The sequence below is a fragment of the Exophiala oligosperma genome (genome assembly GCF_000835515.1).
Source record: "Exophiala oligosperma strain CBS 72588 unplaced genomic scaffold supercont1.6, whole genome shotgun sequence".
Taxonomy (NCBI): domain Eukaryota; kingdom Fungi; phylum Ascomycota; class Eurotiomycetes; order Chaetothyriales; family Herpotrichiellaceae; genus Exophiala; species Exophiala oligosperma.
In genome coordinates, this window is record NW_015622823.1 from 1,541,923 (window position 1) to 1,565,820 (window position 23,898).

Here is a 23,898-nt window from a genome sequence, read left to right on the forward strand (position 1 = left end):
TTCATTCACTTCGCTCTTCATTAGGTGTCCAGGAGCGCGTTACAAGATGGTAAGGAACAATGAGCATCGAGTTGATAATGTTGATTATCATCATAGCATAACATGATAACAAAAAAAGTACCAACCTGAAGTTGGGGTGAGCTGCTCGTAACGATATAGGTAAGTAAATCATTCGTGATCGTAAATTCAGGTTCAAGTAGGCATCATCCCAATGGCTCCTCCAGCTCGACCTCCTTTAGAGCCGCCTTTGTAGACAAAACTCCCGATACTTGAGCGAGCACTTGAACCTCCCCGCTTCTTCTTACCAACGCTTGTTGTGCTCGATGACGCTTTCGACTTTGCTCTGGAGCTGCCACTACCGCCTCCTCGACGATACCCCCGAGCACCGCGGCGACCCCAAGAACCTGAACCCAACCTTGACTCAGACTTCTTTGGCGCTGCCCTCGACGGAATTTCTGAGGTTTGCATTTGTGACACTATCTTAATTGTTAGACCCACAAAACCCCGTGGTGGTACGATGACTTACTGCGTTGATTGAATTGACTGACTTCGTCACTTACACTGAAGTAGTGACTACTCTCGGCCTCTTCCATGTCGAAGTCGCTTTCATTGAAGTCATCATCTCCTTCTATCTCGTCGTCACTGATCTCAACCACTGTCTGGTGGTTGGGATCATCTGGTCGGTCTTCCTGTGCCCTCATCATGGCCTCGTAGTTGTTGTAGCTGGTGGTGATTAGGCGAAGTAACAGTGGTCCGAAGACCTTGTACATATCGGCGTTGAGTCCTGTAAGTTCTTTGAGCTGTTGTTCATTCTGTGGAAAGTTGATGGCAATCTGCCGAAGCATTCGATCAGTGATTGGCTTCCTCCGCAGAGATTTGGCGATCACGATACGTTGTACATCCGTTTTGGCTCTCTCGACGAAATCTTCGAGAATATGCTGGTGTATTTCATTAAGAGCACTTATATCTTCGTCAGTTGTGATGGGCGCACTGCGTGAGTCGACATTCGCTTTCCTCTTCGCCCTCCGTCTGGCACCAATGTTATCTTCCTCACTCGATTGAACAATAAAATCGTCATCGGACTCTTGCATCTGGCCTCGCTGAACAAGCTTGCCACGTGAGCGAGGTTGGATTGGGGAGGACACATTGGTAGAAGCAGGATAATCATCTGCTGCCGCCATAACTCCAGTGCCTTTTGTCTTCTTGCGGGACTTCGCAACTTTGGCCTGTGACTTGTTACACGGAGAGGCGAGGACTTGAATCTTCAATGGCCTGCGGCCATCCACAAATACGCGAGCATTGGGACCAGGCTTTATGTATTCTGTCGTGAAGCCAGAGCGATTGGTCTGGTTAAACGGCTCTAGAGCATCCTCCCAGATCAGGCGGTTGAAAAGTCGCTCAACGTCTCCTCTGATTAAATCACAGCCCCGCCCGAATTCGTCAAGCTGATCGTGCCCGAGGTCAGTAATCTTCTTCAACTTTGCGCCACGATAAACATCGACACAATGTAACACCGTGACGTGGTCACGGTGAACTCTGTTCACTAGGCTGATAATGTCTCGAGCGTGGTCAGAGAAGTCTTCGGTCACGAATGTGCTAGTTGAGGTGCAGTTGTCACACCCATTCTTGCACTCAACGGGATCAAAGTGCTCATTGAAATAGTTGAGAACCTGTTTCCGTCGGCAGTCACTTCGATTTTCGCAGAATTGGACCACGTTTCTTAGCAACTGCTTTTGTCGTTCCTTCTGCTCCCAGCTGCCTTCGCTCTGATCTATCATACGCCGCAGAGAAGTGGTATCGCCATAGCCATAGTACAGGTAACAGCCCGACTTTTTGCCATCTCGACCCGCACGGCCAGTCTCCTGGTAATACCCTTCCAGGCTCTTCGGGATCGTGTGGTGGATGACAAAGCGGACATCCGGCTTGTCAATTCCCATTCCAAAGGCAATGGTGGCAACGATCACAAGGAAGGTGCCAGCCTGCCACTTCTTCTGGATATCGATCCTCTCCTCTGAGGACATACCCGCATGATAATGTTGCGCATTGATTCCATAACTGTTTCTCAACTGCTCCGCGACAGCTTCGCAGTTCTTTCTTGACAAGCAGTAGACTATGCCAGCCTGGTCTTTATATGACGTATCGATGATCTCGGCAATACCATCCAGCACAGCCTGCCCTTTGCCCTTGGGCCTTACCTCGTAGGTGAGATTCGGTCTGTTGAAACTTTGGGTAAAGACTTCAGCATGCTCCATGCCCAGGTTGTGCATGACATCGATTTTCACGTTCTCCGTTGCGGTTGCGGTCAAAGCCATGACAGGAACGCTTTGGAACTTTTTGCGTATCTCACCTAGAGCTTTGTAGTCAGGTCGAAAATCGTGGCCCCATTGGCTCACACAGTGTGCCTCGTCAATCACGATACGAGCAAGCCTCCTCTTTTGGTGTAAATCTTGTAGGGCTCTAACCATGGCTTGGCTCTTGTTGAACATCTCTGGTGTGATGTACAGCAGCTGCACGAACCTCTCAGGGTAAGGGCCTTTGAGTGTGGTGAGCAGATAATTCCGAGCTTCTTTAGTGCTGTCGCCGTTGAGGAGGACCGCTTGGATGCGCAACTTGTTCAAGTGGTCGACTTGATCTTGCATTAAACTGAGCAACGGAGAGACCACGACTGTAACTCCTCTTGTGTGGCCACTCTGTACGATTGATGGCAATTGATAACACAGAGATTTTCCTCCGCCCGTCGGCATCAGTACGAAGGCATCTTTGCCACTAAGAGTGGCATTGATAGCTTCCAACTGATTGTGACGGAAACCGTGGAGATGAAATCTTTTTTTCAAAGCCGAGGCTACATCTTTTGACCACGAATGTTGCATGAGATTCGCGTGAGGAGCGTTGTCAATCCTGGTGGTGCTCTTTTGCGGTGACGTTCTGCGGATGTTCTCACTTACTTCGCTCAGAGCCGTACGTCCGCGAGATGAAGGTGACACACTGCGCGCGATTGGCAGCGTCTGGTCGTATTCCTCCGCAACTTTATACATCAAGTCTTCGTCACTGAATTCGCCGAAATCATCGTCGTTGACAGCATAATCGCGATCAGGGCTGGCCATGGTCCTAGAGTAACCCTGGTCATACTCCTCGGCATCCTCGTACGAAGTCATGTGGACCTGACGCGGAGATTCGGGAATCCGTGGGACAGCATTTAACGTCGTGGGAGGATGGGCTGACTTGGCCCGCAAAGATGAAGGTTGTGGCGACCTGCTTTGTGGACGGATTGGATTTCGTAGTCCCAAACTGTTATCGACAGTGACGACTCGCTGTGAGACTGGGGTTTGCCTGACTGATTGTGTGGACAAATGAGTAAGGTCTTGAGCGTCTTCGTGGGTTTTGATGGGAGATATATGTCGAGATGCTTTCTGCGTCGATGCTACTAGCACGCTTTTACCAACTAATGCTCTCTGAGGTGACGGATGGTCATTATTGCTCATCCGGGGCAGAGGACTTTCGCTTGTCATAGAAACACCGGCCTTCTGTAAGAGATTCAATACCGAATGTCGTCGAGCATCAACATCATGCTTTGTCCGTCTGATATTGTTGCAGATTTGCATCAGCTCATCCGTAGGATCGTCGAAGTCGATGATGTGGTTAGCCTCCTCAAGCTCGTAACGTTGCTTCATGAGGTAATTCTGCTGATCCAGAGCCTTCTGCAGTACCCCATGCTCGTCCAGCAATTGACCCGTAGCACAGATCTTGTACTCGATATCTTTGAGAGTCTCCTGCTTTTCCCGCGATGGTGGTCCACCATTGTCGCAAATCTCGTCCAGAATTGCTCTCTTTACAGAACGGTGGGACTGCTGCAGCCGTTCCAGTAGGCTTTGGCAAAGACTTGCACCGGACTTGATAAAGCTATTGATGATTCGTGTCTTATCCTCAGTAAGATCCTTGTTCTGGCTGAGGCTGCTGCCACTGCTTTTGAAAACTGTTTCGGGCTTTGATTTAGTCTGCTGAGAAGATCCAAATTTGCTGGCTGGAGGGAATGATTGGGAAGGTGTCTGCGATAATTTGAGATGGCTATGTGACTGAGATGATCGCGGTATTCCCTGAGTTGGGTCAATTGTGTGTGAAAGGTGGCTGATATCCTGTTGATCTTTGATCGGTAGGGCCGTCAAGACAGGATGCCGCTGAGAGATTGTTGGAACGAAATGGCGCACTGCTGGATAAAGTGGTTGATCGAGTGCTTCATTCAAACCAGTATCCATTGCATCGTAGAACTGAAGATCTTGGCTGAAACCAGCATCCGGGAATTCGTCTTCATCTTCCTCTTCTTCCACAGGAGCAGCAAGGGGAGTTTTGTTTGGCCTGGAAGGGCTTCTTTCTTCGAAGGTGTTTTCCTTGTTCAAGGCCCGGCGCGGGCTGCTTCCGGCTCTTGAAACGCTGCATGGTTTTAAAGCCTTCTCGACACGCTTACTTGAATTCCGAAGTGAACTCGGAGACAGCAAATCTGACTTGTATTCGTCGCTCTTTCTCTTCTTCCCTTTCTTCTTAGATAGTGGCTCCACCCTCGAAGCCGAGCTTTCTTTCCATAACCTGGTGGGTGGGCCGAACTCTTCAAAGGAAGAGCCAGTGGCTTCCTCGGTCAGGTCAATCTCGTCGATGTCAATGATATCTTTCGTTTCTTCAAAGGTCCCTACTGGTGTTCGTGGGCGAGAAGAGAGTAGCCGGGCCGAAGGCGTCTCGAATGTTCGTCTGACGCGACTCGGAGAGGGTTTGCGCTCTTCAGAGGCACGAGAGGGGTTCGGAGTCGGCAAGACAGTATTCTGGTTTGGTTGTAACATCAACTTGGAACGAGACTGCGGCTGCGGAGCAAACTGCAATCTTGCCATCTCATCGTTCGATGTCTCAGGTGGTTCATCGTATTGCGCACTGGCAGTATTGGCAACTACAGATATATGCTCTAAATGGTCAAAAGAGTGTGGGTGCTGTAGAAGCCATGCAAGACAGTGGCTAAGGTTGTTTTTGGTCATAGGGTCGTCGCATCGTGCTGCATTTCCAACCTTGAAGAAGAAGGGCAGCTGGTAATGGCAGATGCAAAGTAGTAGACTCGGGTGTCGTAGTGAACCATGGACCTGGCTGCCTATCGAGGTCCCCGAAACGCGTGAAGTGCGATAAACACGCGTTTGGTGGTGATTGACCACTGGCTTATAGAATTGATCGTAGAGCGGTAACACGTGATCATATTTTCTGTGGGTTTCTTCATGGCCGGCTGTCTTCGATCTCTACCTAACTTACTTCCAATTATACAATTCTACATATGATACATGACGAGAATACTGCTTGATTCTCTAACACTGCAAGTGTGGGCGAGCGTATTATCGCAATAGTTCGACACTTGTGTTCTGCTTAGAGGCTCAAATCTCACTGCGGTTTTTGGTAATCCGAAGAAACCCAGTGCCTTGACGAGCGCAAATGCCCAAAAAGAAGGGCAAGTCAGCAGAGCAAAAAGCTCAGAAGCTGGCAAAGCAATCAAAGAAAGCTGCAAAAGGCGAGAAGAAGAATAAAGCAAAAGCAGCAGCTCTCAATGTTGACTCAGATGCCGATGACGATGTTGACCTTGACGCCGTCCTCGCAGCCTATGCTGAAGAGCAGGCCAAGTTTCTCAAAGTCACAGAGTCTCAGTGCGCCCCGCCAGGGCCGAGATCATCAAGTACTCTGACTGCATCACCGTCGAGCCGTAACGAGCTATTTCTGTTTGGCGGAGAGTATCATGATGGCACGACAGCCTCTTTCTACAACGACCTCTTTGTCTACTTGATTGACAGAGGTGAGTGGCATCAAGTGAGTTCAGGCAACAGTCCTCTTCCTCGTAGTGGGCATGCAGCGTGCCGGGGAGGAAACACAGGAGGTATCTACATATCCGGCGGCGAGTTTTCCTCACCCAAGCAGAACCAGTTTTACCATTACCACGATTTCTGGCATTTGGACACCGATACTAGGGAGTGGACGAAACTAGAGCCGAAAGGGAAGAACAAGAGCCCTCCAGCGCGCAGTGGCCACAGAATGACCTATTTCAAAAACTATGTGGTGCTTTTCGGTGGTTTCCAAGATACGTCTCAACAGACCAAATACCTCAATGATACCTGGATCTTCGACTGCAAGGAGAATCTCTGGCACGAATTCAAACTTCCTCCAGCAGCACAGAAACCCGATGCGAGGTCGTCCTTTACCTTTCTGCCTCACGAGTCGGGTGCTGTCCTTTACGGAGGCTACTCGCGAGTCAAAGTGACAGCTACAAGTAGCAAGCAAGGAAAAGGAGGCGGGCAACTTGTCAGAAATGTTCTGAAGCCAGTCGTCCACCAAGATACATGGTTCCTCAGAATAACACCCCCTCCCTCGGATGCTCCCAGTGGTACAGCTCCCACGTTGCGTTGGGAACGACGAAAACGGCCAGCCAATGCGCCTAATCCACCTCGTGCTGGAGCAACAATGTCTTTTCATAAAGGACGTGGCGTACTATTAGGGGGTGTTCATGATGTTGAGGAAAGCGAAGAGGGTATTGACAGTGAACTCTTCAATGAAATGTTCATCTGGAATATTGACCGCAACCGCTTCTTCCCACTTACACTCAGACGACCGAAAGCGGGGAACAAGAAACAGAATCAGGCAGCTCGAGGCCGGGACAGAGGGAAAGCCGACGAGGAAGAACTTCTACGAAACCTTGCGGCCCTTGAAACTAAAGGCACAATAACTACGATGGAGGACCTGAATCTCAACCAGTCTGAAGAGGCCCGAGAGGAATCACCTCCGAACAAAAAGGAGTATCCTGTACGCTTCGAAATGCCACATCCTCGCTTCAATGCGCAATTGACGGTCCAGGATGATGTTCTATACATTTTTGGAGGCACCTTTGAGAAGAAGGATGTCGAGATCACATTTTCCGATCTCTACGCCATAGATCTTGGTAAACTTGACGGAGTGAAAGAACTATACTACGTCGAACCAGCCAACTGGAACGTCACCACCCAAGATAGTGACGATGAAATGGATGATGATGAAGACGAGGACGAGGATTCAGACATGGACACAGATGAAGATGAGACCATGTCCGTCGATGCACCGTCCACTGCGCCAACAGAAGTCACTGTTCCGGTCCCTGAACCCGAAGCAGCAATAGAGGTTGAAACAGAATCTGATGCATCGAAGGACTCACGGCCGTATCCTCGTCCCTTTGAGTCACTGCGAGACTTCTATGCGCGAACGTCAGAAGAGTGGCAGAGACTGGTGATCGAAAGCAAAAAGGGTGCAGTAGATCAATCCGTCAAAGAGCTTCGCAAAGCAGCGTTCGAGCAAGCGGAAGACAGATGGTGGGATTGCCGAGAAGAGATCCGTGACCTGGAAGATGAGCAAGAGGCTGCTGGGATCGGCGAGATTGTCAATATATCTGATCGAGCTGGCGCAGCAGAGGGCGGAGCAAGCAGACGACGTTGAATCATTCACTTACAGGACGTCACAACACAGTCGTTGTACTCCGTATATAGTACTGTGAGAACATGGTCGTGATAGCCGCGATGTGAATAGATGACTGTTAGATTAAGCGTATGAAGAACCTCTTTGATGCTTATACGCAAATCAAAGTCTCGACATCGATATAAACCTGCTCGAGGCCTTCTTGAGACAGCCAGTTGTTCATAGGTAGCCAGCGCCCTTGTTCTTCAAGTATGGCACTCTCGCTCAAACCTCACTTCTAATTCAGATCGATCTGAGGATTTTCCACAAAGCACTTCACTTCATTGTCAAGTGAAAGTGCTTCAGTCTCTAGATCGGCAGTTTTCTTTTCACAACTCTACAAAGTCATCCTTCGTCTTCAACTTTCCTTCCATTCCTCTATTCTTTCCTCGAACGTTATCCATCTTTTCCATCCAAAGCATCACCATAGTCGTTGTCGTCACCATGCCACCCACGACGCCGTCATCCAGAAACAAGTATTCGCGGCAGACGCTGCACATCACGGTGGGCCGTGGCAGAGATTCATTCCACGTTCACTACGCACAACTTGAGACAACAGCCTTCTTTGAAGTCCACAAGTCGAATGATGGAGACAACAATCACGTCAACGGCAGCGGCAGTGTCAGCGAAGAAAGAGAACGCCGTGGCGACATCGAGAGGACTCTGAGCCCTGAGATCATCAAGAGAGAGGATGGTGGAAGTGCTCCAGCCACAGACACTACTGAACCAACAACTCCACAGACATCGCCTTCCAAGCCGGCGTATCACTTGGAAGGATATGTCTATGAGCCGAGAGCGTTTGAAGTCGTTGTCAATTGGCTTTATAACATTGCTCCTACCCCTCCATCGATCAGATCCGAGTGTAAAACACTGTTGCGCGCATACGTCCTGGCCTTGCAATATCGTATCGTCGACTTGCAAGATGCCCTGATCAATTGCCTTCGACACTACCACCGAGAGTACAATGTCAACTTTGAGGATCTCATCTGGCTCGTCAACCGACTCGCAGAATCCCCCGAGAAACACACTGTGCCAATGATGCAGTATTTGATCGACCAGATCGCCTTCGAAATCTCCACTCAAGGCTTCACCGAGTTCGCGCGCATCAACGTCATGTTCGAAACCTTCCTTGCCGACGGGTCTCGTCCAGTTCGTGTCGTCTTGTTCAAAGCCCTTGCAGACGTCGCTCAGGCGGATCCTCGACGAGACCCGGCACAAGGACCAAACCGATGGAGAGTCCAAGATTGGATCATGGGCCACAGCCCGGCGCAGAGTCCTGTCGACATCATCCCCATCGATGAGGATTGAGAGGTGCGACGAAATAACCAAGCTCGAATGGTCCAAGGAAGAAAGAATAGGTAGCCAGAGGAACGATGTGATTTGTTCTCGAGGGCGGGAACATTGAGTCAGCCGGCATTGGTTAGTCAGGATACACACGAACAGATTTGCTTTTACGGGCCCAGAGACTGTTGGCTAATGAGGCCAATGAACAACAGACTGCACAGAGATTGATTGAAGTCGATGACTGCATGGGATGGAATGAGAATATGAAAAGGCAGACAAGAGCAGCAGTCATTCAACTAGCTACAGGTCGGAAAGGATGCTCGCATAGCATCATAATAAAGATATTCCAAAGTCCCCAATGACGATTTGCTTGATGAATACGATGATCATCCCCTCCATCGCTTGTGCTATTATTGATTATTTCGCCTGCGTCCCTTAAAATCGAGCTCCCGCTGCCCCGCCAAATCTCATCAACAATTCCACGTTTGAGCATTTTTCTTTTTTCAATCTTCGTTGAATTGCTACGGTCAAGCTCATCCAGGACGAACAGAACCATTCTCGGATATATCATCATCCTCACACCATAACCAGAAAAAGACCTCCAGTTCAGTCGCCGACATGGTTGGTCTGGGCCCAAAACGCCAGCCGTCCCGCAAGGGTATGTGTCACCGACTCGCATTCTTTGAAATTTACTTCAGGGATGCTGTAGTGGAAAGATTGCTGACAAGAAATGTGGCTACACAGGTTCCATGGCCGATGTGCCAAAGAATCTCTTGCAGGAAATTGAAAACCTCGAGAACCTCTTCACCGTCGACACGGCCAAGCTCAAGCAGATCACCGACCACTTCGTCGGCGAATTGACCGCCGGTCTGGAGAAAGATGGGCAGAACATCCCCATGAACCCGACGTGGGTCATGGGCTTCCCTGACGGAGACGAGCAGGGGACCTTCCTCGCCTTGGACATGGGCGGCACGAACCTCCGAGTGTGCGAGATCACCCTCACGGAAGAGAAGGGCGAGTTCGACATCATCCAGAGCAAGTACAGGATGCCCGAGGAGCTCAAGACGGGCACGGCCGAAGAGCTGTGGGAGTACATTGCGGACTGTCTCCAGCAGTTCATCGAGTACCACCACGAGGAAGGTGACCTCACCGCCCTGCCTCTCGGTTTCACCTTTTCCTACCCCGCTACCCAAGACTACATCGACCATGGTATTCTGCAAAGGTGGACAAAAGGGTTTGACATTTCAGGTGTCGAGGGAGAGGACGTGGTTCCTCAGTTCCAAGCCGCCCTCGATGCAAGGGTAAGGATTGACACCTTTATTGGATACGGAAAGAAGGAGTCGTGTTGTGCTGACCCACGTCTGTGTTCTAGAAACTCCCCATCAAACTCGCCGCCTTGATCAACGACACCACGGGGACAATGATCGCCTCCGCATACACGGACCAGTCCATGAAGATTGGCTGCATCTTCGGCACCGGCTGTAACGCGGCCTACATGGAGAACTGCGGTTCGATACCGAAGCTGAAGCACATGAACCTTCCCGACGACATGCCCATGGCCATCAACTGCGAGTACGGTGCGTTCGACAACGACCACAAGGTGCTCCCCATCACGAAATACGACACGATCATCGACGAAAACTCCCCGCGGCCCGGTCAGCAGGCCTTTGAGAAGATGATCGCCGGCCTTTACCTCGGCGAGATTTTCCGCTTGGTCGTGGTCGACCTGCACGAGAACAAAAACATCTTGTTTGAAGGTCAGGACATTTCGAAACTCCGAAAACCCTACACCCTGGACGCGTCTTTCCCCGCCTTCATCGAGGAGGACCCCTTTGAGAACTTGCAGGAGACGCACGACATGTTCAGGGAGAAGCTGGGCATCAACGCCACCAAGCCCGAGCTCGAACTGTGCCGGCGGCTGGCCGAGTTGATCGGCACCCGGGCCGCTCGCCTCTCGGCGTGCGGCGTGGCCGCCATCTGCAAGAAGAAGAACATCGAGTCCTGCCACGTCGGCGCCGACGGCTCCGTCTTCACAAAGTACCCGCACTTCAAGGCCCGAGGCGCCCAAGCGCTGCGCGAGATCCTGGACTGGCCCAAGGGCAAGAAGGACCCCGTCAGCATCCTGCCGTCCGAGGACGGCAGTGGTGTCGGTGCGGCCCTGATCGCGGCCCTGACGTTGAAGAGAATCAAGGCGGGCAACACCGCCGGTGTGCGCGACCCGAGCAAGTTTGACATTTGGTTGAAATAGAGCGAGAGAGAAGACGTTAGTCAATGTCAACACATGCCAACCAACGACGAAAGGCTAGAGGGAATAAGGGGATAAGGGGGTAAAAGGGCGACTTTTGCAAATATAGACGTCTACATTCACACACAAGCATCTTGGAACGGAAAACACAAGTAACTTGTTAACTTTAGAATGGAACAAAAAAAATCAAAATGACATGATATCAAATCAATATAGTCCGACAAGAATCTACTCGCTTATCTCCCACAACTTGATCTTCCCCTGGTCGTTGCCCACGGCAAGATACCTCCCATCGGGCGACAAGGCAACGGCACTGACTCTCCCCAGCGGCGTCTTGTCCGTCGGCCAGTTGCGGTACACGGTACAACTTGGCAGGTGAACCAGTCTGAGGGCACCCTTCTTCCACCTCGAACCCATGACCAGCATCTGACCGTCGTCGGAGAATTCGATGTGCGAGATCGGTGTGACCAGTTGCTCCAGCACACGCGCCGGCCTAGGCCGTTCGTCCGTTCCCGGGGGGTTAGTAGTAGCTGCACCTTCAGCTGCTTCCGTGCTCCATCCTCGGCGATCGTACAGGTTCACCACGCCACTCGAAGACCCAACGGCCACCCAACGACTTCCACCACGGCATGCCTGGCCGGGGGAGGGTTCTCCGCCCAAAGCAATCACCGTGATCCCGACGGCGCCCTCGTCGATCCAGCGTGCCACGACCCGGCGAGAGTCGATGTCGTATTCGCTTACTTCACCGTTCTTGCCGACCACCGCAAACCCGTTGCCGTTGCGCCACCACGCAAAGTCCGCCACGCCGCCTCGCGAGTCGACCCGACAACTACATACCCACTGCATCGTTTCTGTCGAGAGCACGTTGATGCTCCCGCCACCTTTGCGCGACGAGCCGACCAGCCCGATGTACCGTCCGCACGGGGAGACCTTGAACGATTCCATGGTTCTCTGCTCCTTGCGCGTGTCGCCGTACAGTGCACGGGTGACTTTCTTCACCCCACCCGTGGAGAGAGACCACGAGTGGAAGTACCGTCGGCGAGAGGAGAGGAAGATGTGCGTTTGATCGTGCTCCGCATCCGTGACAGCCGTGCTGGATGAGGGGCGGCAGAACGCAGCGGTGTGGATGGGTGTGCCTCTGAGATGTAACGAGGTAAGAATCGGGTTGGGATTTGGAGGGTGAGGGGATACGTGGTAGATTGTGGCCGTTGAACTGGGCCCGGCGGCGAGGAGGAGAGGGTAGTAAGGGTGGAATTGTAGACTGTCGATGGAGGACGGGCCCGAGGCTGCGACGTCTTTGGTCCTTTGGATATCGATTACCTCTGGTCGCAGTTTTCGCGGGCCCTTCTGTTCTTGAGAAGGTTGTCTGGCTGTAGAGGTCAATGACCCGGCTGAGCGCAGTAGTTCCGAGAGTGGTTGCGCAGAAGGTAAAGAGTCGCTCCCCTCGTCCATGGATACGTCCGAATCTGTGTCTTTGTCCCCATCATCTTGTGCAGATAGTTTTCTCCTTTTCCTCGCATACTTCACCCAGTCCGGCGTGGGATGTAGACTTTCATACTGCCTGCGGAGGCGCTGAATATATTGCCTGCCACTCACAACGTCGTCGCTCTCTGTGTCGCGTAGTTTGCGTAGCCGAGTGTGTGATGCGAGTGAGACTGTGATGCGATCGTCGTCGCTATCGTACCATGTTGGCTGGGCGTGGGAAGAAGAGTGCAAAGGCTCGGTGTGTTCCAGATCCTTGGATACCGGTATTGGACGTTCTCCGGTTCCTGCGTCAAGGAAAAAGAGCTAGGACACACACAATCGTCAGAGGACAGCAACATACGAAAAGAACGAATATTCACGCGGCCGTACTCACGTCTTCGTCTGCAACATCGCTCAAATTGTCTTGTTGGTCTTCGAGTCTTGGACTTTCGAGGTCACTACTACCATATACACGTGTTGATGCTCCCTCCACCTGCTGTGGCTTCCGTCCAGCCAAAGAATTTAGAAAGCCAGCATCGTCGCCAAACAGAGCCTTCTCTAATCGCAGCTCGACCTCATCTTTCTCAAGGGCATCAGTCTGGTTCCTTCTGTCGTCTGCCTTCTTGGCATTTGTTGGTGCGACCATGGTTTCACGGTTGTTGTTAATTGAGTGAATGCCTACCCATGCAACAAGGCCTTCCTGTGAGTATTGGTATTTTTACATCCGTTGGTCTGCGGAGGAACTCGACCACCACCCAACTTTTTTTTTCTCCAACTCATTCTCTTCCAATTGGGAAAAATGGTGACGCCGCCTTTACCCATCCTCTCCGCACGAGGAACGAGACCCCGAAACACTATTCCTGATATAGTTAGACTAGGCTCCCGAGTGCTCAGCAGGTATAAAAGTTCCAGGCCTAGCGAAGATCATTCTTTCCCGCTTTCTTCTTTTTCAAGGGTGACTTTCTCCTCTCAAGGGTAGTCTTTAATTTGACGTGTCAATGATGATATTGGTTCTCTAGACATTGCCAAGCACCGGCACAGTCGATTGTCTTGGCAAGCGTCAAATCGAGGGCCATCCTGAGGCACCATTTCATGGGATCCCATGCCTGCTGAGGTTGTATCAGGACACGCACCATCTCGTCGTAGACTGGCAAGACCTCTAAACCGAAGTCTCGAACCTGTGATTGAGGATACCAAAGTAGGCGAGTCAGTTCGCGCACCAGTCCTGCTTACTTTTGGACTTGCAAGAAACTTCGAGCGGACGAACACAGGTTGGTGAGGCAACTACCAGGTAGGCATGCGTGGATGGATTATGTTTTGCACAGCACGAAATCAACTTTCAAAGAAATACTGTCGTTACGTCGAGACGCAAACGTTAGATATTGGACACAATATGTCATTCTTCTGTACCGGATACCCAAGGTCTAATCTACGAGCTGCAAAGATACTAGCCTCTTCGCTCCAGCTGCCCATCCTGCCATGTTCAAGCCCCTATATTCAAGCAGTCACCTAATATTCCAATGTGTGCTCCCTCAGACCTGCCGTGTACACCTGATCCTTCCACGAAATATCGAACCCGCTCATGGAGGTGGAAGAGCTTCGACGTGAGGGCTTCGACGTGAGGGCTTCGATGTGAGGGAGTATACACATGCAGATCGAGACCTAAAAGCAGGTTTTTTTTGTCAGCAAATGCTGAGCAGGTGCGGATAGCAAAAAGTCGTCCGAAGAGCGAAAAAAAACCCGGAACCACCCGAGTGTCCTCAGAAGGATGACTTTCTCCTCATTGTAAAGCGACCGAAGCCGCAATACTCTCAAGGGAAGTATGTTTCCTCATATGGATTCTGGGGGAACCCTGCCTTTGAAATGGGACGATGACCAAACATCGCCAAATTTGACTTGTTGAGCATTGAGAGAGCCTCTCTGATCGACATGGCATGTCTAGATGAATGCTCGTGTCGAATACGGAGACCCAAAGGACCAATATGAGTCAGAAGAGAAGAAGGAAGACATGATGGCATTTGAGAAACTTGATGAGAATGAGGAAAGACTTGGTGGAAGAAGGGAAGACTTGATGAGAATGAGGAAAGACTTGGTGGGAGAAGGGAAGACTTGGGCGAACAAGGGAAGACTTGGTGGAAGACGAGAACTATGAAGAAAGTAGAGAATGTTTGAAGAGGAGGAAGAGCAAGAAATAGGGCAGAGAGAGTTGTGTTGCTCTTGCTATATTCCCCTACACGAGCTCCTGCCCCTTGTATATCAGTGGCCGCGTCACTCCCACGACTACAGCATTTCTTTGTTGATGGCAAGGAAAGAGCATGACAATATTAAATCACCGTTTCCTATACACCCACTCATGGCTAAGCCCGACACTGGTGGAGCGGGAGCCTGGGGAGCGACTGCTAGAATTTACCTCTTCTACATATCTATGGTAGGTACACGTACAAAGTCCAGGCATGTAGAAAGAACTTCAGGATTCGTAGCCAAACGACGAGGCTGAATAGTGCTTGGGCTAGAATAATGCACGAGGCTGTTAAAGCGGCGTAGTCTAGTTTGTACTCCGTATGTGGGCAGCCGTCCGACTTTTACACATCAGAACTTTTTTCCCATGTGACACGACAACAACAGCAATCTGTCTCCCACTCATCCAGCGTTGCACTTCAGAGGAGTTTGATGAAGTCTCTGTGATCTGCCGACACAATGAAACGCAAACTCGACACCAACGATGCACCAACCGTCGAGGTACCCGGAAGTCCAGAGGTTGACGAGCCCGGGCCATCTTTTGATGCCTTCGGGCTCGACGCTCGATTGATGCAAGCCGTTGCCAAATCCCAATTTTCTACGCCGACGCCCGTCCAAGCCAAAGTAATCGCACTTGCCCTCGAAGGCAAAGATATACTGGCCAAATCCAAGACCGGTTCTGGTAAAACGGCCGCCTACGTCCTCCCGGTCCTCCAATCCCTCCTTCGTCGCAAAAGAGCCGCTCCCCAAAAGACGATCTCTACCCTCGTCCTAGTCCCGACACGAGAACTCGCAGACCAGGTCCACAGGACTTTCGGCACGTTCTCGGCCTTTTGTGCGAAAGAGATCAATTCCTTGAACTTGACACAGCGAGTCTCCGATGCGGTCCTTCACGCCGTCCTGCAGGATTCTCCAGACATCATCGTCTCGACGCCGAGCAGGGTCACGCAGTACATGAACGCAGGCGAGGTCTCACTGGAAAACATCAGTCAACTCGTCATCGACGAGGCAGACATTGTCCTCTCCTACGGATACGAAGACGACATGGCTGCCGTCTCTGCGGCACTGCCGCGCGACGTACAGACGTTCCTCATCAGTGCGACACTGACCCCGGAAGTAGACGAGATCAAGTCAATGTTCTGTCGTGACGCCATCGTCGTCAAGATCGACGAGAAGGAAGAAAAAGGCGAAGGGGTGACACAATACGTGGTGCGGTGCGGCGAGGACGAGAAGTTCTTACTCATATTTGTCGTCTTCAAGCTCCGCCTAGTCCAGGGGAAGAGCCTCATATTCGTCGCCGACGTGGACAGGGCTTACAGACTGAAGCTCTACCTGGAACAATTCGGAATCAAGTCATGCGTCCTGAACGCCGAATTGCCCGTCAACTCTCGACTCCATGTGGTCCAAGAGTTCAATAAGGGACTCTACGATATCCTCATCGCGGCAGACGACCAAGAAGTTCTGGGTGGCGTTGTCAAAGGACGACGTCCTCCCACCTCTGGAAAAGGCCAGGAGAAGGACATCAGCGACGAAGAAGATGAAGATGAGGACGACGATGTCGGTGGTGGAGCCAACTTCGAAGGTGAAGGCACCACCACATCCCGTCCGACCAAAAAGGTCAAGGTCTCCAACTCCCAAAAGGACTACGGCGTCTCGCGAGGCATCGACTTCCAAAACGTCGCGTGCGTGATCAACTTTGACCTCCCGCGCACCTCCAAGTCGTACACGCACCGCATCGGCCGGACCGCGCGCGCCGGCAAGGCGGGCATGTCGCTCTCCTTCGCCGTCCCCTCGGACCTGTACGGGAAACACAAGGCCACGAGCGTCGCCTCGGCGCGGCACGACGAGCGGGTCCTCGCGAAGATCGAGGCCCGCCAGGGGAAGAAGGGCAACGCCGTCCGGCCCTACGACTTCGACATGGGCCAGGTCGACGCGTTCCGGTACCGGATGAACGACGCCCTGCGCGCCGTCACCCGCGCCGCCGTCCACGAGGCCCGCGCCCGCGAGATCAAGCAGGAGCTGATCAAGAGCGAGAAGCTCCGCCGGCACTTCGAGGAGAACCCCGGCGACCTCCGCCACCTGCGGCACGACGGCGAACACGGCGCCGTGGTCCGCCAGCAGTCCCACCTCAAGCACGTCCCGGACTACCTCATGCCTGCCGCCGCGCAGGGCCGCAACAACAAGGCGGGGTCGAGTGCCGACGTTGGCTTCGTCGGGCTGAACAAGCGTGACCAGAATGGAAGGAAGAAGGGCAAGACCCGAAGAGGTGTACGCAGCGGTGGTGGTCGGAACGGAGGAAAGAAACCAAAACACGATCCCTTGAAATCGTTCAGTGCCAGAAAGAAGAACTGAGCCCTACCTAGGTGATTTCTGGGTAACTCGAATCGATCAACTACGTGCAGGTAGATAAACCACTTCTGGACGATCGGCAGTCAATGATACTATGCATACAGTACTCCGTACCGTTGGCCGTGTGTCTAAACTACCGGCTCTGTCTGCCATACAAAAGTCTCTCTGCTTGCCTCTGGTCATGCAATAAACGTACACACGTTCGCGTTCATATCACACCTAGTCATACCTCTCCCGTCCTTGTCATGATGCAGATTCTATTCTTTGTAAACGTGAAAACCCAAGCCTTGTATTCCATGTCCAAAGTACTACCGGGTAGGTGCGCAGGCAGAAAGGTCTGAACGTGGCCTCTTCCAACACCATGCCTTCCATCTATACTTCCCACGATGACAAAATCTGGAATGCCCACGTTCATCAGTAACGTCGTGGCTTTTCGGGATTGAGAAGAGGGCATGATTAGCAAGCGTATTAGCATCGAGGACTTGCTGTATTCGTTTCTGCTCTAGGTGATGTCTCAGGCTCTCAAGAGTACTGTAGCGTCATGACACGACCCCGTGTCTTCCTGATACAACGGAAGCAGTTGATTCTTGGACTCATGCTGGACAGGGTCACGAGGCTGAAGCGTCGGATCCTTTTCGATCTTTTTCTGCTTCAGCCACGGGCTTTTCCAGGCTAGGATGAGTATCGACTTCGAAAGGGTCGTGCTGATCTTTGGAGGATCTGAACCACCCACCCCTTTCCCAGTTGCCTTTCTCATAAAAACAAGCATTCCGTGCCTCCGGGTCGACGATGCCCTTGAGCAACTGGTTTACTCTTTTGAAATCTACAGGCTTCAATATCCAGCCATCGAACCCAGTCTGAATGTACTTGTCACGCTCCCTTTCAACCAAAGAGGCCGAGACCACAAATATGGGAATTCTGCCAATCTCCCGAGCTCTGCTCGACAGACAAGTGCCCGAATGCGTCTTCTCAAATGAACGGATCATTTTAGTAGAACTGAACCCGTCCACGATCGGCATTTGCAAATCCATCAATATGGCGTCAAACGAAGCAGGCTGTTCACCGTGAGCCGAGGCACACTCTTCACCATTGACTGTCATATGGGGTATGTGTCCCAGCTTTTCTAGCCGCTTCTTCATAATCTTGCTGTTGATGGGATCGTCTTCCGCAACCAAGATTGAGAAATTGTCGGATGCGCCAAATCGCGATGTTTCCGTAGTGTCGGATGGTGCTCCTATTGACTCCGGCTCCTCGAAGAGCACCTTTGCTCCAGTTTTAGGCGGTTCAGTCTTTTCCGCGTACTCGTCAGGCATCCTAACGGGTCGAAGAGGAGTACCAGAGTCCGCCACTTTTTCAACGCCAGGGTGTTTCATGATTGAATGGGGCCTGGGTGTCTGAGGGGAAGACACTGCTTTGAGCCTGGTTGGTGACGATGGTTCCGGAGGTGGGATGGTGCTAGAGCTGATGGAAGTACGCTTTCCCCTAACGTACCCATCCGTTGTATTGGCCTTCTCTTCGAAAAGGCGCAGGGGTTCTTGAATAGCATCAATGAGCCTGTCCGCATCACTCTTCTGGCTGACGTCGCTCCTCATGCTGACTGCGCTCTTCCCGCTCTTCCCGCTGCGTAGGCTATTGACGCTGTGCATGCTCTCGGCACTTTCCTTTCGAGTCATTGTGTTTGCTTCCATCCGTTGTTTTGGATTCCGGTAGACTAATGTAACCTCGCCGTCCTTGGTGTTTGTATCAGTTGCCGTGGTGGAGCGAGCCGATGGAGACGGTGGAGGGTGTGCAGAGCTCGGCTTGTCCTCACTTGCGTGTTCAGTATCAAAACTCAGAAGAATGACAAAACGTGAGCCTCTGCCTTCCTCAGTTTTTACGCGAAGTTGTCCATGCATGTGTCGGATTGTTCTCGCCACTACAGCAAGCCCAAGTCCCAATGTCACCTGTGCATTTGTAGACTCTGGTCCAGAAAACGGACTATCAGACAGTAGGTTCATATCCGGGGTATCTTCTTCGTAGGTGACTTCCTCTAGCTCTCGAAACAGAGCGTCGACCTTTGCTTGGGACATGCCAACGCCAGAGTCTTCGACTACGATTTCCACTTCTGTCTTATCCTCTCGCGACGACATCTCTGACAAAGAAGCTTCTACAATCACTCTCCCTTGATTTGTGTGCTGAATCGCGTTGGCAATGAGATTTGACACAACTTGACGGACTCGTCGATGGTCACCCACTACTCTCTGGGGTAGCTCAGGTGCGATGGAGACATGATAATCCAGGTTTTTGCGCTTTGCATCGCCAATGAAAGGATCTGTTGCTTCTTTAAGTGCAGCGAGCAGATCGAAACTTTCGTCTTTGACCAGATTCTGGCCGCCTTCTGTCTTGGTGAGATCCAAAAGATCATTGATGACATAGACCAGAGATTTCGAGGCCGAATGTGAGCGTGCCAGATTTTCCCGTGTATCCTGATCCAACTGTCCCTCTAATGCTATCTCGAGATAATTGATGATTGCATTAAGAGGGGTCCGAACTTCGTGAGCAGAATTTGCAAGCAAGAGCCGAGTGAGCTGACTATTTTGGAGCGCAGCCTCCTTTTGCCGCCACACGTCAATGAACTTGCCGTAGACAAGACAGAGAACAGATGCCGTTTCGATCTCCTCATCAGTCCAATCACGGCACCGGCCAACGATAGTCTCACTCCACGCTTTGAAACTGGTTCGAGGTTCAAGGTAGCCTTCGGTGCCTTCCTTGACGAATTTTTCGTAGGGATTGCCAGCCCACTTGACTTCTTGGAGAACTCCTTTGCGGAAGAACGCAATGAAATCCCCCCCGCCACTAGAGAGTGGAACGTACAGCACACCGGCGAGATATTTCCATCCCGGCTCGTATCGGAGATCGGGAAAGTCATTTGATATGTCCTGCGAACAGAAGACCGAGGTCATTCTTCTCATTCGTAGATATTCCACCATGGCGAGGACTTCCTGCAGATGCCCTCCCGACCTTCCCATGACCTTGGTTTCATCGCGTATTGACAGCACGCCAACGTCGGCATCAAATAGCTTCAAGAGATCTTCGGACGACGCCACAATGTAGCCTGACGGATTGGTGGAAGAGGAGGTTGTGTTGATGAGCTTCCGTGCTTGGAGCCTTGATGCATACGACAGGCGCTCGACATTGCGAGAGGCAGTATCACCAACGAGGCGACACATTTTACGGATTGGGAACGAGACCCTCATCCCCTTTGGCCCATATGTATGGCAAGCGATGAGACCCCATAATTCATCGAATGCGTTGATCGATATCGACATGGAAGAGCGCACGGCCATATTGACCAGATACTTCAGGTGGATGGGCGACATAGCTCGCAGATTGGCATGGGTCATGTCAAGAGGCTTTTCCAGGTCTTCCATCGTCCGGCACACCAGCCGAGCCGTCTCTTGATCTCGATCGTAAAGTAGACGAACCTTGTTGATCCTATATAGATCTCTCGCCTGCTTAGGAATGTCTGACGCAGGAAAGTTGAGGCCTTTGTAAAGGTCACGAGTGGCCCTCGGGTCTACTAATTCGGCCACAACACGCCCATTCCAGGCTTGGTCGAATTGGTAGATCATCACTCGGTGGAAGCCGGTGAGCTCCTTTACTATGCCTATCAAGACCTTCAAAAATATTGGCAGAGTCGGCGCAGTGGCCAGTTGCTCTTGTACTTGGGACATAATGTTGAAAACCTCCATGGCAGCCGCTTCGGAACGTTTCTTGCGTGCACTACGCAAAACGCGAAGGGGTCTGCTGATATTGACCGTACTGTCGATAAACTCTTCATCTGTCGGCTTGCTTCCAAGCGTGTCTTCCGGAATATCAGGGGTCTCTTCCTCTGGGGGGCGCAGAGGATTGGCCTTGTCGTCTTCAATCTCGAATTCGCATATGATCATACCAGGATCGCTCTCTGATAAATGCATGGCACACCACAGCTTGCGGCTTCTGGAATGAGGAGGCCTGATGGTAAGCATGAACACATCCGGTCCGTTAGCAACGACATCTCCGGCGCCCTCATCCCGAATAAAGTCTAGATGATCCAAGAGATTGTCTGCTTGTTCGTCGCTGAAAATGTCCAAGAACGAAGTCAGTTGGAACAACTCCTGAGGCGTATAGCCAATGATCTTAGCCGAGTTTTCGCTAACAACTCGAACCACAAACTTTTCTTCTTCTTCGCGCAAGGCAACAAGGAGCCCGAAACTTTGAATGGCGCCCGGAATGTGTATAGGTTCGTCCTCGCAGCGCTGTAATGTTTCACCGTCTCTACCAGTGATGACCGCGTGGCCGCCGTCCGTCACTATGTGCTTAAAGCGCGCGGTGACCAGAGTTGGTTCTTGTAAGGAACCGACCGCGACACCCCCAGATATGCTCGAAACCTCAGACTTTTGCGACTGGTCATCTCCAATCAAAAGATTTGTGACAACTTGAGTATCGACGTCGATGGCTATCTGGCTGTCGGGTGACTGTCGTCGGCGGCGCTGCTGTCCCGAAATAGAGGGCTCTGACGTTTCCGAGACGGACATTGTCCTTGCTGATGGTCCACTTGGTGGCGACCCGGTCACATCGGCAGTACGGGTTGGCCTTCTTGCATGAGACACAGGTCTGAAGCCAGGAAAGCCAGACCCCTGCTCTCCCCTGGGCAAAGGGGTGGCTGTTGGGTCAATCGTAACGGCGGAGCGAACAGGAAAGACACGGTCAATCGAACCCGGACTGAGGGCTGAATTGGTTTCCTCGGACCGGGTTGAGATTGCTGGTGACGCTGGGCCTCCAGCGTTGCCGGTAAAGATGCTGACTTGTGACTGGGATGGTCCTATGGGAATCCAGGTTGGCGGTTTCTGCCCAGGATGTTTTCTGGGTGACTTTGGTGGAGGACTTTGCCGGTCCTGAGGTGTTTGAGATGAGGCATCTGGGTCCGCTTGAGACTCCGTCCCTGTCGTCTCCGACTCGTGGATTGAGGCCGGCTTTGGCATGGTGCAGCAGGCAATGGATTCAGCGCTGCAGCTTGGGTGGCCAAAGAGGCGGATATCAATCCGCCCTCAGCAACAACTGCTCTCGCGCGCCACTAATCTCTTTGCAACAATTACGTGTAGTATCACTCGAGTGCGCGCATTGTCGTAGTTCGTAGGATCGAGCGACGTGTTGGTTGTCCCCAGTCCCTTTTCAAACGCACTTTCCACTCTTTTACATATCCTGAATCGCCTTGGGCCAGCGGGCACTGGCAGAGGTTTGGCAGGAAAGGCGTCGTGGCAATCGGAAGGCGGGGGCAGGACAAGTCTCTGGGCAGAACGCCCATGTGTCGTAGGAATACAGTCACAGAGAGGATGCAGACTAAAGGAATGAAAAAGACATATGGATGCGTAAGGAGAGGATGCTGTGGCCAAAAGGCGGGATGGATAGAGGGTGGATGGACTCTGGATGAATGGGTCATTGATCTTCTGACATAGGATCAAAATGCGCAGGTGTTGAACCCTGGCCAGTACACTAACCGCGAAAGTAAAAGGAAGCCGCCTACGGAGCAAGTCACAGCGTGTGTTCGGAAGGCCGTGCCGCCTAAAAGCATGCTTAGGACCAACATCCGTTAGAAGCGTCTTTAGGCCCATCTCCACACGACCACTCATACGGAGTAACGTACGGGAAATAGGATGGTCTCTTGTACAACTTTCCCTTGACCAGCCTGCCAACTGCCAAAATGCCATCGAGACGGGCGCCAGCAACAGTCCCACCTAGCAGCATACAGTCACTCATTGCCTGTCTCAGACAATCCGGTCCTACCCAAGGTGTTGGAAGGGTGGGCACTGTGCAAGACGTTCTGGCCCCGGCTCCTTTCAGTCTTTGCCGTCTGCATCTTGGGCGTCCCCACGACGAGAATCCGTACCAGCACTGACATGGGCCTTTTCTGTAGGTGAAAACTCCAACTCCTCGACGAACGATACTCAGCCGTTGTCGTCGATCGGCAGATCTTCATCTTGCAAAACAAGGCCACTAGGCAGAAAGTCCAATCACACATACCACCACCGCTACCACCACCACCATGTTAGCTGCGCATGCTTTTGCTGGATAGCCTTGAAGGGATCTTCATTCAGGTGGAATGTGCCCGAGGCTGATCCTACCCAAAGATACGGATGTGAACCGGGTGTTGACGCACAGCAAATTAACACAACAGTCAGCATTCAGCCACCATATGCAGCCACCTGCGTGGTGACGAAAGAGCCCAACAAAAGTTGGAAAATCTGGAATTCGCTAAACTGCTCGATCTCGAGCTAAAGGGACCAAGTGAGATTCCCATTGACCGAGACATGCAATTCCTTATGTCAGCCCTGAGAATCCCATTTCCTCGGAATGTTCGGGTCTGCCTAGAACCGCGTTACCGAGCGTGTACAAGGAGCCCGATGATTACGGAGTACGAGTATCAAGGGCATCGGTCAACATCCTCTACTCCACAGAGATTATTAGGTCAAAAGTCTGCTGGTCATTATGATGTCTGTGGCTACAACATACGAGTACAACTCCAAGGTGCTCAGCCAAGGCTTTTTGGTGCTGCAGATTTTGATTTTGCAATACTTTAGCGCCTGGCTGAGCCGTGGCTCCATTTGCCTCGGTCAACTTGGCTGCTGTGGCTGTTGGTTTACATAAAGGAAAGCCGAATATGCTCGCCACATGGACAAGAGAGTACGACAAGTCAACCTTCGCACATCCTCAGGCTTATGAAAACCCCGATTGCCACCAATGCCTGGATAGCCTAGGGCTGCAGCTCTGGATTCATTTTCAGACCTTTCATCATTGCCGCT

The 23,898-nt window shown here is 51.8% G+C and overlaps 6 protein-coding genes across 6 annotated transcripts; 3 read left to right on the top strand and 3 right to left on the bottom strand.

Annotated features, from left to right (window-relative positions):
• Positions 1–125: 125 nt before the first annotated feature.
• Positions 126–5,137, bottom strand: PV06_06992 (uncharacterized protein). The gene is made up of 2 exons (XM_016408167.1): positions 527–5,137; positions 126–476 (listed from the first exon to the last, which is right to left on the bottom strand). The coding sequence occupies exons 1-2, from the start codon at positions 5,016–5,018 to the stop codon at positions 193–195; spliced, it is 4,776 nt and encodes a 1,591-aa protein (XP_016261647.1). The 5' UTR covers positions 5,019–5,137; the 3' UTR covers positions 126–192.
• A 177-nt stretch (positions 5,138–5,314) lies between these two features.
• On the top strand, positions 5,315–7,655 carry PV06_06993 (uncharacterized protein). The gene has a single exon (XM_016408168.1). The coding sequence runs from the start codon at positions 5,461–5,463 to the stop codon at positions 7,477–7,479; it is 2,019 nt and encodes a 672-aa protein (XP_016261648.1). The 5' UTR covers positions 5,315–5,460; the 3' UTR covers positions 7,480–7,655.
• A 1,586-nt stretch (positions 7,656–9,241) lies between these two features.
• Positions 9,242–11,268, top strand: PV06_06994 (hexokinase). The gene is made up of 3 exons (XM_016408169.1): positions 9,242–9,439; positions 9,526–10,082; positions 10,154–11,268. The coding sequence occupies exons 1-3, from the start codon at positions 9,400–9,402 to the stop codon at positions 11,027–11,029; spliced, it is 1,473 nt and encodes a 490-aa protein (XP_016261649.1). The 5' UTR covers positions 9,242–9,399; the 3' UTR covers positions 11,030–11,268.
• Positions 11,246–13,203, bottom strand: PV06_06995 (uncharacterized protein). Its single transcript, XM_016408170.1, has 2 exons — positions 12,885–13,203; positions 11,246–12,814 (listed from the first exon to the last, which is right to left on the bottom strand). Exons 1-2 carry the CDS (start codon positions 13,134–13,136, stop codon positions 11,255–11,257), a joined length of 1,812 nt encoding a protein of 603 aa, XP_016261650.1. The 5' UTR covers positions 13,137–13,203; the 3' UTR covers positions 11,246–11,254.
• A 1,906-nt stretch (positions 13,204–15,109) lies between these two features.
• PV06_06996 (uncharacterized protein) lies at positions 15,110–17,228 on the top strand. Its single transcript, XM_016408171.1, has one exon. The coding sequence runs from the start codon at positions 15,188–15,190 to the stop codon at positions 17,078–17,080; it is 1,893 nt and encodes a 630-aa protein (XP_016261651.1). The 5' UTR covers positions 15,110–15,187; the 3' UTR covers positions 17,081–17,228.
• PV06_06997 (uncharacterized protein) lies at positions 17,157–22,524 on the bottom strand. The gene has a single exon (XM_016408172.1). It carries the CDS (start codon positions 22,078–22,080, stop codon positions 17,686–17,688), a length of 4,395 nt encoding a protein of 1,464 aa, XP_016261652.1. The 5' UTR covers positions 22,081–22,524; the 3' UTR covers positions 17,157–17,685.
• Positions 22,525–23,898: the final 1,374 nt, after the last annotated feature.